This window comes from Equus asinus, chromosome 8 (assembly GCF_041296235.1).
Source record: "Equus asinus isolate D_3611 breed Donkey chromosome 8, EquAss-T2T_v2, whole genome shotgun sequence".
Taxonomy (NCBI): domain Eukaryota; kingdom Metazoa; phylum Chordata; class Mammalia; order Perissodactyla; family Equidae; genus Equus; species Equus asinus.
Window position 1 is genome coordinate 44,912,477 of NC_091797.1, and position 12,192 is coordinate 44,924,668.

Genomic DNA, 12,192 nt, shown 5'->3' on the forward strand with positions numbered 1-12,192 from the left:
TTTTTTGCTGGCTCAGGATGTTTCATAAAAGATGAACAAGGAATGCACCAAGAAAAGAGATGTAGCCTAGTGCTGGGGAGAGGAGATAATCTATGTAAAAGTACTTTCTAAAGTACTCAGAAATCTGTTGATGTGATTTGAATTCTATCTGAACATTTTTGAAAGTGCATAGAATCAGAAAACATTGGTTGGAATTTCAGTTCTGCCAGGTAAATGAACTTTGGTTCTCAGACCCTTTGTTTCTCACTTATAAAATGAGAATACTACTAAAATCAATTTTATTGACACTTTTGTGAAAACAGATGCAATGATAACAAAAATAAACATTTTAATGGGATTCACAATTATGATATTATTTATGGAAGTTATGAGGTAAAATATCCATTAATCTTGTACTTTACATATAATGAAGGCAAGCTTTTTGAAGTAGTATTATAACCATAAGTAATGATATTACAATGAGTGGAGGAAGTGCTGCTCAATGAAATGAGACTTTCTGTTGTTGAAATCAGACACCCTAGACACTAGCAAAAAAGAAAATGTAAATTGCTGTTACAATCAGAGCAATTTCAAAATTATGTGAGCCTTGCTACAACTAGAAGGACCTGCAACTAACATATACAACTACGTACCAGGGGGGATTTGGGGAAGATAAAGCAGACAAAAAAAATTATGTGAGCCTATCATGTTTAGGAAGAATTTGCATGCATTTCCAATAATTTTGATAATACTTACACATTTAAATATATAATCATATTATCTTAAAGAACATCCATTAGATACTTTAATCAGTAATTCTCTCTTTTTATTTTTGAGGAAGATTAGCCCTGAGCTAACTGTTGCCAATTGTCCTCTTTTTTCTGAGGAAGGCTGACCCTGAGCTAACATCCATGCCTATCTTCTACTTTATATGTGGGACACCTGCCACATGTGGGACACCTGCCACAGCATGGCATGCCAAGCAGTGCCATGTCCGCACCCAGGATCCGAACCAGCAAACCTCAGGTTGCCAAAGCGGAACGTGCACACTTAACCACTGCACCACCAGGCCGGCCCCAGTGATTCTTAAACTTGTGTGGGTACTTTAATTTCCTATTGGGGTCTGACAAATTATCATAAATTTAGTGGCTTAAAACAATACACAGTTATAATGTTATAGTTATGCAAATCAGTGTTCAGACACAAATCGCACTGAGCTACAATCAAGGTGTCAGAACGCTGCATTCTCTTCCTGACCCTCTAAAAATGAATCTTTCCCAGTCTTTCCCAGTTCCTAGAGCCATCCTCCTTCCTTGGCTCATGGCCCCTTTCCTAGGTTTTCAAAGCCAGAAATCTCTGGCCAAATTCTTCTCATGCTGCCATCTCTCTGGTTCTGTACTCTGACATCCTCTTTCCTTGTTAAGGACCCTTGTGATTGTATTGGGTATGTTTGGATAATCCAGGATAATCTCCCTTTTTAAAAGTCAGGTGATTAGCAACATTAATTCCACCTGCAACCTTGATTGCCCTTTGTCATGTAACCAAACATATTCACAGACTCCAGAAATTAGGAGGTAGACATAATTGGGGTGACATTATTCTGCCTAACACAATAAGTGACAGTATTTTTAAAATTTGATGAAAAACTATACATTTTCTCCTCTGGGAGGAGGAAGAACATATGGACACAATATTGTGCATAATTTCAAGAAGTTCATGTACTCCCTGGAAGCTCATATAGACTTTCCTTGGACATGTACTTCTGAGACTACAGAAAGCAAAAAGTAACTGTTTGTAACAATATAAACTCTCACATAACTTATCTGTTGTTTATAGTTTTCATTCTTTTACATTTTTCTTCTTCTTGATTTTGTTTTTTATGTTTTGTTGCTTTGAATGTTTAAATATTCTTTGTACATGTTGTGTTGTGTGTGTGTGTCAACTTACGTCTTGTGTAGTGAGTGAGAAAGAAATTATACAAGCAGACACAGTACTATAACTTTTTCCCCTGCCTGGGTTGAAATCCTAAAAATAGTTTGTATGTACATTCTTGGCATTTATTCTACATGGGATGCCATTCGTAGCAGTTTACAACCTTAAGTAGGTTCATAATCACCAAGGGAAAAGTGTAAATTTTCATCGTCATTATATACGTTTACATAGAACGGGACACTTGTGGTATCATAACTAGAATGACGAATGAATTGTTTTTTCACTTAAAAAGAAGAATTTTAGCATACCGGGATAAAAATAAACTGATATAAAATCCACCCTGGAAGAAAATAATTTAAGGTAGAGGCACCAAAATATCTCAAGGGTGCTTCTTTCCTAAACTGCCACTATGGTCTAACCTATCATTAGACAAGTCTTGGGAAAATTCTGATTATAATTAAATCACCCTATCCTGCATCCAGCAATGTTCGTTTTTCAACTTTCACGCACATTAACTGTCCTGCTTCCATTAGTAGCTAGAATCTGAGTTACATTGCTTTAAGCATATAAATCCACTAGATATGTATTAAGTGATATTGATTAAACTGGAATCAAGAAATTATTTTTTTTACTACAACATAGCATTACCAAAACGGGTCTTACTGGATTTCTTAAGTCCTTTTCACTTTTTAAGAAACCAATGTGAAAGGCACACTAGATTATAGCAGTGTAAGTGAAACTTGCATGTTAACATTAGGCCCGTCTTGCAGCCAAAGTGAGCAGTACAAGAGAGACACTCGACCACTGATCTAGAACTAAGTACATCATTTCGTTGCAACTACTCAAAAGACCTATGTACTTCAAGGTGCTAGCACCACATCAAGCCTAATATTTTCAACAAAGAGAAAAAGACAAAATCTGTTCGGCAGGTACATCAACTATTAAAGCCATTACAACCCTTATGCTGAAAAGATAGGTGGCTCTTAAAAGAGCCCTTGGGGTTAACTATGAAAACATTCTACTTGTCAGGATTACTTGGAGCTGGTGTACTTGGTGACGGCCTTGGTGCCCTCGGACACGGCGTGCTTGGCCAGCTCCCCGGGCAGCAGCAGGCGCACGGCCGTCTGGATCTCCCTGGAGGTGATGGTCGAGCGCTTGTTGTAATGCGCCAGGCGCGACGCCTCGCCCGCGATGCGCTCAAAAATGTCATTGACGAACGAGTTCATGATGCCCATGGCCTTGGACGAGATGCCGGTGTCGGGGTGGACCTGCTTCAGCACCTTGTACACGTAGACCGAGTAGCTCTCCTTGCGGCTGCGCTTGCGCTTCTTGCCGTCCTTCTTCTGGGCCTTAATCACCGCTTTCTTAGAGCCCTTTTTGGGGGCCGGAGCGGATTTGGCTAGTTCAGGCATACTACCAAAGCACAAACCGTTTTCAATTAAGAGAAAACTAGGTAGTCTAGTTAACACGCTCATAATATTTGTAGGGTTCCTATGCAAATATGGTATTAAAAATCTTACACTTTGATTGGCTAAGTCATTCCAGGCAGACACGCGGTATGCAAATTGTGACTCTAATTCTCGTTTGTAATTGGCTACCATCTTAAAGATTCTCTTAGCCAATCAAATAACAGAGTTTGCAATTCCGCTTGTAAGTATAATTGCTTCTCGACTGCAAATACAATTTACCCGTTTTTGTTTATTTTTTTGCCAAGGGTTTTGGTTAGACTGCGTTAAGATGTCGGGTCGCGGAAAACAAGGTGGCAAGGCTCGTGCCAAGGCTAAGACCCGTTCCTCGAGGGCTGGTCTTCAGTTTCCTGTGGGCCGTGTGCACCGCCTGCTCCGCAAGGGCAACTACTCTGAGCGAGTGGGGGCCGGTGCGCCGGTGTACTTAGCCGCGGTGCTGGAGTATTTGACCGCCGAGATCTTGGAGTTAGCGGGCAACGCGGCCCGTGACAACAAGAAGACGCGCATCATTCCGCGCCACCTCCAGCTGGCTATTCGCAACGATGAGGAGCTGAACAAACTGCTGGGGAAGGTGACCATCGCGCAGGGTGGCGTTCTCCCCAACATCCAGGCTGTACTGTTGCCCAAAAAGACCGAAAGTCACCACAAGGCCAAGGGCAAGTAAAACGGAGTGTTAAACGGCTAGATCTCTCAGGAGTCAATTTTAACTAAAGGCTCTTTTCAGAGCCACCCACATCTTCAGTAAAAGGGCTTACACTTCCTTATTTAAGGAGCTGGTTGAAAATGATCTTTAGTGTCATTTGTCAACCTAAAAAGTAAATATCAGTACTTGAAAACTGTTCAGAAAGGCGAAACTATCCGTCAAATTTTAAAGTTGTCCTAAAAAGTTTTCATGAAAGTAAAAAGGATAGAGACTTTGTGTCAGAGGTAGTTCAATTCAATCAAGGTAGCGGACTTTCAGGACCAACCGTGAGGAAAAGATCATAGAAAAAATAATGCTCGTCAATGTCAAATTTAGATGCAAATCTGCTTGGTAACCTATAGAACAATAAAATCGCACCTTTTGTGCTATCATGTTGAAAGGAATTGTTTTGCATCTTAATAGGACAAACTCATCTGCAATTCCCCCCCCCCCCGACGCCCCCCCCCCGCCTTTTTTGCTAATCTCCTATTGTTTGGAGCTGGGGCCCTAATCAATCGTGAAAAGAATACACTACTATATATCCACGAGCCAGATGTCCTTTAGGTACAACTTAACACCTGGTTCATCATGACTAAAAGGGCCTATGGTAATCTTTTGGTACCATTTACAACTTTGAGTATGTTCTCTTAACACCATTTTACATAAATCTCAGTGTAAAATGTAGTGGAGTGCTATTATATGAGGATGATATAGTGAGAAATTAGTGTGTTCATGTAGTTATAATATCGAGTGTGAAATTACTTCAGAGTTAATGATCTTCGTGCATTTAGAAAAAAAATCTATTTAAAATATCTGTAAATTTAAGTAGATCTCCGAGTTTAAGCAGTTAAGAATTTGACAGGAAATTGGCCTTCCTAAACTTGAGGCTAAAAAAAATCCCTTGGCCAATCACATCTAGCGCGCGCGTTTTCAAAAAGCTGATCAAAAGCAAGCCAGTTTCAAGTGCCAAAATTTTCCATTTTTATCGAGCAAATAAGATACATCAGTGTAATAATTTGTATTAAATTCTGCCGAAAAACGCCAAAGATGACAGTAAACAAAAGGCATAAAGACAGTACAGGCGAGAAAGGGCTGAAAACATCAGCAGTTAAAAGGAGGGGTTGGAGGAAGATGTTAATTTTTGCTCAAAAGGCACCGGAGGCTCATGTGATCTGGGAGTGAACGTCTCTACCAATACTTTCACTGAGAGCCAGAGGGTAAAAGCACATTGTCCAATCAGAACGGGACTCTCTTTATATATACTGGTAGAGGGTGGCACGCTTTCATTTTTCTGTCAGATAACTGGTTTGGGTAAATTTGTCATGGCTCGTACCAAGCAGACAGCTCGTAAGTCCACCGGCGGCAAGGCGCCCCGCAAGCAGCTGGCCACCAAGGCGGCCCGCAAGAGCGCGCCGGCCACGGGCGGCGTGAAGAAGCCCCACCGCTACCGGCCCGGCACGGTGGCCCTGCGCGAGATCCGCCGCTACCAGAAGTCCACCGAGCTGCTGATCCGCAAGCTGCCCTTCCAGCGCCTGGTGCGCGAGATCGCGCAGGACTTCAAGACCGACCTGCGCTTCCAGAGCTCGGCCGTGATGGCGCTGCAGGAGGCGTGCGAGGCCTACCTGGTGGGGCTGTTTGAGGACACCAACCTGTGCGCCATCCACGCCAAGCGCGTCACCATCATGCCCAAGGACATCCAGCTCGCGCGCCGCATCCGCGGGGAGAGGGCGTAAACTTTTATTTAAACCTTAAACCCAAAGGCTCTTTTCAGAGCCACCACATTTTCTATGAAAGATTGCTGTGTACTTATGGTGGAAACTTCCCCCTCCCCCTCCCCCTCCCCCTCCCCCTCCCCCTCCCCCTCATTTACCCCGACCATCCAAAGCGGTATAACCAGCTCTTTAATGAGTAGTTGAGTGGCTCTGAAAAGAGCCTTTAAGGTAGTGGGAACTAGTCTTGAACTCACTTCTTTTTGGGGGCCGCCTTCTTGGGCTTGCCTCCTTTAGGCTTGGCTGCCTTGGGCTTAGGGGCCTTGGCTGGACTCTTAGCTGCCTTCTTCGGTTTAGCTGTGTTCACCTTTTTCGCGCTCTTGATCACTTTCTTAGACGCCGCTGGTTTCTTCACCTTCCTCGGGGTCTTCCTGGCGCTTTTTTTCGGAGTGATCGTACCCGGCGTCTTTTTGGGCCTTTTGGCCACCCCAGAAGCCTTCTTGGGCTTGGCCGCGCCCGCCTTCTTAGCTTTCGGTTTGGCTTCCCCGGTCGCCGCCTTCTTGTTGAGCTTGAAAGAGCCCGAGGCGCCGGTGCCCTTGGTCTGCACCAGGGTGCCCTTGCTCACCAGGCTCTTAAGACCCAGCTTGATGCGGCTGTTGTTCTTCTCCACGTCGTAGCCAGTTGCCGCCAGCGCCTTCTTGAGGGCGGCCAGAGACAAGCCATTGCGCTCCTTGGAGGCGGCGACAGCCTTGATGATGAGCTCGGACACAGGGGGCCCGGAAGCCTTGCGCTTGGTGGCACTTGCGGACTTGCGGGCCTTCTTCACAGGCGTCTTTTCCGCGGGAGCAGGAGCAGGAAGCGCGGCGGGTGCGGTTTCCGACATGGTTGAGATCTGGATACCTGACAGTAAAAATATAATAAAGTCTCCGAGTTGAGATGCCAGGTCTAGGACTGTGTGTGTGTATATATAGACACACAGAGACGCTGAGCACTGATTGGTTCCCAGCTCAGTCTTCCAGCTTGACAGCGACCTAGTCTCAGCTCTGTCCTGGAATTGTGTTTGTTACGATTCAGGAGAGCAAAAAAATTAAAATTTCCTGTAGAGAAATAACACCAGTTATATTCTACAATGAACCAGGACAGCTCAAGCTTTGAGATCTTTATAATTTGTTACTCCAGTTTTTATCACATCTGTCTCAGCCTTTTTCAAAAGCCCCTGACACTCTGACAGATTCACAGGTCAGAAGGACAACTTCTTAATTTTTGTTTAAAATATAAATTCTTCTCTTTGTGTCTTCAATATCTTACTCTCTAATAATATTCTCTACATTCTTGGCTTCTCATATGTTCAAAAACTGCTTCATTCCCCTTGAGATTTTCTCAGAAAATCTGTTTCATACGAGGAAAAATAACACAAGCTCTTTCTGGATTTCTCTGCAAGAAAGATAGTAAATGATGCTTGGCATAGCAGCAATTTCTGATAAGAAAAGTCACTATTTTGTTTGAAAAAGCTTTATTATAGCTTCATGTGACTATTTGGAGGGTAATTTAGGGGCTTCAGCATTCAACATTTGTCTAGGAAAATGGGAAGTGCAATAATCAATGATCCTCTTGACATGGTAGTTGGGCCTGTGTTGCAATAGCTGATGGCAGAGGAGATCCAGAGAAAAGCACAAAAGAGAGTTGGACCCCCTTATGAGTTTTTAAAAAATCTCTTATTTACCTTGATTTAATTAGGATTAGTTATTAGAATGTGCACAAGCTTTTGGGTACATTGTTACACTTGGAGAGAGCAAACTTTGGCAAAGTATTCAACTAACAAAATTAAGGAATATACAAGCACAACACACATACGCATATAGAATTCACTTAAGAAACAGAAATTTAAATGCAAGCATGATTTGTATTCCCTGGTACATTTCTTATTTAAGCAAAGACATAGGTTTATGGGAAACACAGTATAGCTTATGCCTAATGTTCAGTAGGAAATTGATGGCAGAAATTGATTTGATTTTCTTCTTCACTCTTCAAACTATATGTTTATCTTTAACATATTATGTTTATTTTGAAGCATGTACTAGTCTGTGTTTCACTAGGACTATGAAAGAAAGAAATGCTGGGAACAGACAGAGGAAAAACCCAAGAGGCTGAAGGTTTCATACTCCTCCTTGAGCCCATCAAAATCAAGGAATGACTGATTACTTCATGGAGCACATCCAACTTAAACAGAAAAAAATAATAAATGTTAATAAAAATTAAAAATACAATTCAAAGTATTCCAGTATTCACTTGTTATGGAGCTCATGTATTCCTAACCTTCTTAAGATGACTTTGACTCATCATAGTTGGTTTTCTGCAGCACCAACAAAGGAAGAGCTGTCCCTTAGCCACCTGAATGTGGGAAATCTTCAAGGTACTGCCCCACTCATCTTCATGGGTTCTTGAGTTACCTTTATGTAAATAATTCTGAAGTCTCTCCCTTCAGGTCTGTCCTTTTATCTAAATGCCAAACTTGTATTTCTGGGTGCTTGCTGAGTATCTGCTTCCTTATCTACCTAAACAAGACTCTCAACAGGACCAACCTTATCTAAGTATGTAGTTTCCAATCAAAAGACAATCTTCCAGTTGACATTCTTATAAATTCTACTAACACCACCACCATTCTTTTATTAACGGGTACAAAAGTTTCAATTCTTCCATTTCTTTTGTCAACAAATCCAGTCTGTCACCAAGTTTGGTGAGTTTTTTTCTAAATTCACCTTTTTTGTTATTTCCCCCATAATGGTTGTAATTCTGACTCCTCTCTTTCTTGTCTGGACTGGTTATTCTCACACTTTTCTTATGGGCCTCTCCTTGTTCTCACTTTCTATAATCCATCCTCTTCATTGCTCTCAATGAAATATTCTTCAAGTGAGCTTCAAATTTATATGGCCTATCTTCCTGTAGCTTTCTAATTTAAATATAAGCACTTTCTCATGGCATTCAAAATGTTTTATATGGTGTTAAATGACCATTCTGGTAGTGTGGCTTAGCTGAACAAGCATAGAATTTGCAAACACACTGACTTGTATTTGAGTCTGTTTTTGCAGCTTACAAGCTATATGATCTTGGTCAAATCATCTAAGCTTTCATAGTATCTTTCTTTTTCTTTCTGTTGTTTTCTTCCCTTTACCCTCTCCTCACCCTATTTTAAAGTCAAGACATACATCAAACTAATCCAATGACATACTTTGAAATGCTTATATATGCCCTTCCCAATCTCTTAAACTGGATGAGATCTCTCCCTCTTTTGAACTGATACATTACTGGCCATTATAATCTGCTTCATATTATCTGCATACTTGTCCACTTTTAAATCTTCCTAGTAGCCTGTAAACAACCCAGAGTATGGTTGGTCTTATAGATATGGCATACAGTCATTTATGTAAATATGTAAATATATTACATGTATACATAAATATCTATATTTATACATATATAAAAGAACTTGCACAAATACCTATAGGGAGTCCATATGGGACCAGACCTCAAGAGTGTTCTGAATCCCATTCCATTGCTTTATTCTGCCATCACGACTACTGCCCAAATGCTTGTTTTCTGTGCCACCATGCTCTGCACAGTACTGCTGACATACTTGACTCTTGTTACTCATTTTAAATGGAATGAAAGCCATGCCTGACCAGTTGGGGCCTTATACTCCACTGAAGGTGTAGAGTAATTATGAAATCAGTAGCCTGTTTCAATTTGACCATTGAGCTCTGAATGGCCCAATCATGCCTCTCCTTAGAGAGTTTTAATCTTCACATCAATATAAGCAGAGAATAAACATTTCAGCAGCCATATTCCTATTAGATAGGATAAAGGAACGTGAAATCTATGGGGCTTTCTGCCCCCTTCACAGGTTGAAGTAGAACAGTTTTGTCAACAAAATGACCTTTCTGTCTCAATGCAGAAGGAAGGACATAATTTATTACTGACTAAGCATTAACACATTTACAGGATGTACGTTAGTACAAAAATGACTACCTTTAGGAAAAATCTCACACGTCTTATACAGCAGAGGAAAAAACAACTTCTCTTTATCCCCTCGAGAGACAGGGGCTATTCCTTGGCACAATCTCCTGTATATCTTGTGAGAGACTACTAACCTATTCCAGAAGTACATTTTTACTTATCTAGAGATTATGTGGCCCCCAGTCTGGGAGATATCTACATTGTAAAAAACTGGAGACTGGGCTTGAATCCCTAGAAAAATGTCTTTCTTCCTAATGGAAAAGTGAAAACACAAACTCACCAATTCTCCAAGAAAACTCTCTAAGAAAAGGAGAGGACATGACCTCTTTCCTGTTTATACGTGGAGAAAACCATTGCCATTTACCCTTACTCACCTCCATCACATTATTCTTACCCATATATGATTTTCATTCCAACATTCATGAAATTTTGGAATGCTCCTCTCTGCACATTTTTGAAACCCAAGAGTCTTTCAAGGCTTTCAGGATCCCATAGATGAGGGATTCTTAATCATTTTTGTGTCATGAACTTCCTTGTATACCTAATAAAGCTTAAGGGCCACTCAGTGATTTCTACCATGATTTGATCTCTAAACGTGTAACCTTCTTATACTTTCAGTTCCCGCAGTAGGGTTATCCAACATGCATACCAACGAGCCCTGTTAGTCAACTAGACACCTATAAATATAAACTTAAGCAATAAATATATAAGTTGCTTAAAATTGCATTTACAGTGTCTTATAAGGGAAGACAGCATGTATTAACTATTCCATATTCTGGGAAACCTGAAGGACAGTGTCAGGCTTCTTTGTGGAAAGTGTATGAATTGTTGCGCCACTTAATGGCTGAAAGGATTGTGCACAGACACAGACGCACGTATCCATATATAGGAGCATTTAGTAAATCTCACCTCCAGGATCCATTGTCGCTTCAGGCGCGCCGCCTGGTCTCCATAGCTGTTAGCAAGGGACAAATAAGCCGAAGGGCGGGAACTGAGTGGTTACCGCCCCTGCTCTTGAGGTTTTCAAACAGGTCCGTCTTCTGACTATAAAAGGACTGAGTGGCGCTAACGAGACTATTCTGTTACAGGCTTAGCAGCTGTCTTATCGCAATGTCTGGGCGCGGTAAAGGCGGAAAGGGGCTGGGAAAAGGAGGCGCGAAGCGCCATCGCAAGGTGCTGCGCGACAATATCCAGGGCATCACCAAGCCCGCCATCCGGCGTCTGGCCCGGCGTGGGGGTGTCAAGCGCATCTCTGGTCTTATCTACGAGGAGACCCGCGGGGTGCTCAAGGTCTTCCTGGAGAACGTGATCCGGGACGCGGTCACCTACACCGAGCACGCCAAGCGCAAGACAGTCACCGCCATGGACGTGGTCTACGCGCTCAAACGCCAGGGGCGCACTCTTTACGGCTTCGGCGGTTAATTTTTTCATCGCAATCGTCTACAGGAAACCCAAAGGCCCTTTTCAGGGCCACCCATCCGTTCACTCCAAAAGAGTTTGTCACTTTACCAACAGCGCTCTTCATCCTAACATCTTAAGACGTTACAGCCAGTGTCCTTTAGGATGTGTAAGTTACGCCGTTCTAATGTTCTTTTGTACATTTCCAGTTATTAATAGCGTCTAGTTTTAATCCATAGTAGCAAGTTAGTGTGTATTTGCTATGCATTTGGCGCATTATAGCTAAAAGGCTAACTTTTAGAGTGATTAACAGCGTGTTTAGTTCTACACAATGGTATGAGGCAAGCTTGTGGCAGAGGTCTGGAAAGCATCAAAGAAAGCAAGAGGGAAGGTCTGGGGCTGCTGCTAAAAGGCAAAAAAGACCTGCCCGGTCCATATCTAGACACTGAGCTGAAGACAAAACCACATGCCTTGCACATTACATGTTAGTGGGTGAGGGAAGGGATGGCTGACGAACTTTAAAGTATGTTGGAGGCAGTAAGTCCTACCTGAGAAACGTTAAGACTAACTAGGTAGGGTTCTCTCCTGGGCTTTGAAAGCACAGTGGAGAGAGGGCACCTTGTTTGGTGCTTTGCTTCTCTGATTTGCCCTCCTATCCAGAGCTACTGATTTCTTATTGAATCCAAAAAACAGCCTTTATTAACGTATCTGTGGCGGATAAAAATATAGAGATTCATGTTTACCTACCAAGTTATGTTAACCCTTTATTATAAATAATCTTCGAGTTGATTACAAGCCGATTCACCTCTGGTTAAGATAAAGGTACTGCTGGTTGCAAGCCACAGGTGCTGACAAAAAGTGCTCCACTGGGCTTTTCAAACCTCATGATTCAAATTCTGCCCTCTTTCTCTTTACATATCAAGGAAGTGAAAATAAGCAAGTTCTCAGAGGGGTTACCCATTTCTTGTTTTTACTTCCTTTAAACTTCAGTGTCTCACGGGACTATCAGCAT

At 42.1% G+C, this 12,192-nt stretch overlaps 4 protein-coding genes across 4 annotated transcripts; 2 read left to right on the plus strand and 2 right to left on the minus strand.

Annotated features, from left to right (window-relative positions):
* Window positions 1–2,942: 2,942 nt before the first annotated feature.
* Window positions 2,943–3,512, minus strand: LOC106837823 (histone H2B type 1-L-like). Its single transcript, XM_070515506.1, has one exon. The coding sequence runs from the start codon at window positions 3,510–3,512 to the stop codon at window positions 2,943–2,945; it is 570 nt and encodes a 189-aa protein (XP_070371607.1).
* A 124-nt stretch (window positions 3,513–3,636) lies between these two features.
* LOC106837821 (histone H1.2-like) lies at window positions 3,637–6,651 on the minus strand. Its single transcript, XM_014851553.3, has 2 exons — window positions 6,026–6,651; window positions 3,637–3,993 (listed from the first exon to the last, which is right to left on the minus strand). Exons 1-2 carry the CDS (start codon window positions 6,649–6,651, stop codon window positions 3,765–3,767), a joined length of 855 nt encoding a protein of 284 aa, XP_014707039.2. The 3' UTR covers window positions 3,637–3,764.
* Window positions 5,382–5,841, plus strand: LOC123288460 (histone H3.1). The gene has a single exon (XM_044777040.2). The coding sequence runs from the start codon at window positions 5,382–5,384 to the stop codon at window positions 5,790–5,792; it is 411 nt and encodes a 136-aa protein (XP_044632975.1). The 3' UTR covers window positions 5,793–5,841.
* A 4,103-nt stretch (window positions 6,652–10,754) lies between the features above and the next one.
* On the plus strand, window positions 10,755–11,259 carry LOC106837843 (histone H4). Its single transcript, XM_014851574.3, has one exon. It carries the CDS (start codon window positions 10,893–10,895, stop codon window positions 11,202–11,204), a length of 312 nt encoding a protein of 103 aa, XP_014707060.2. The 5' UTR covers window positions 10,755–10,892; the 3' UTR covers window positions 11,205–11,259.
* Window positions 11,260–12,192: the final 933 nt, after the last annotated feature.

Coding starts and splice junctions, on each gene's coding strand:
- LOC106837823 (XM_070515506.1), bottom strand. CDS start 3,512: ATGGTAGCCAATTACAAACGAGAATTAGAGTCACAATTTGCATACCGC.
- LOC123288460 (XM_044777040.2), top strand. CDS start 5,382: ATGGCTCGTACCAAGCAGACAGCTCGTAAGTCCACCGGCGGCAAGGCG.
- LOC106837843 (XM_014851574.3), top strand. CDS start 10,893: ATGTCTGGGCGCGGTAAAGGCGGAAAGGGGCTGGGAAAAGGAGGCGCG.
- LOC106837821 (XM_014851553.3), bottom strand. CDS start 6,651: ATGTCGGAAACCGCACCCGCCGCGCTTCCTGCTCCTGCTCCCGCGGAA. Junction 3,994..6,025: donor AAGGCGGCCCCCAAAAAGAA/GTGAGTTCAAGA, acceptor TTTGGGCAACAG/TACAGCCTGGATGTTGGGGA.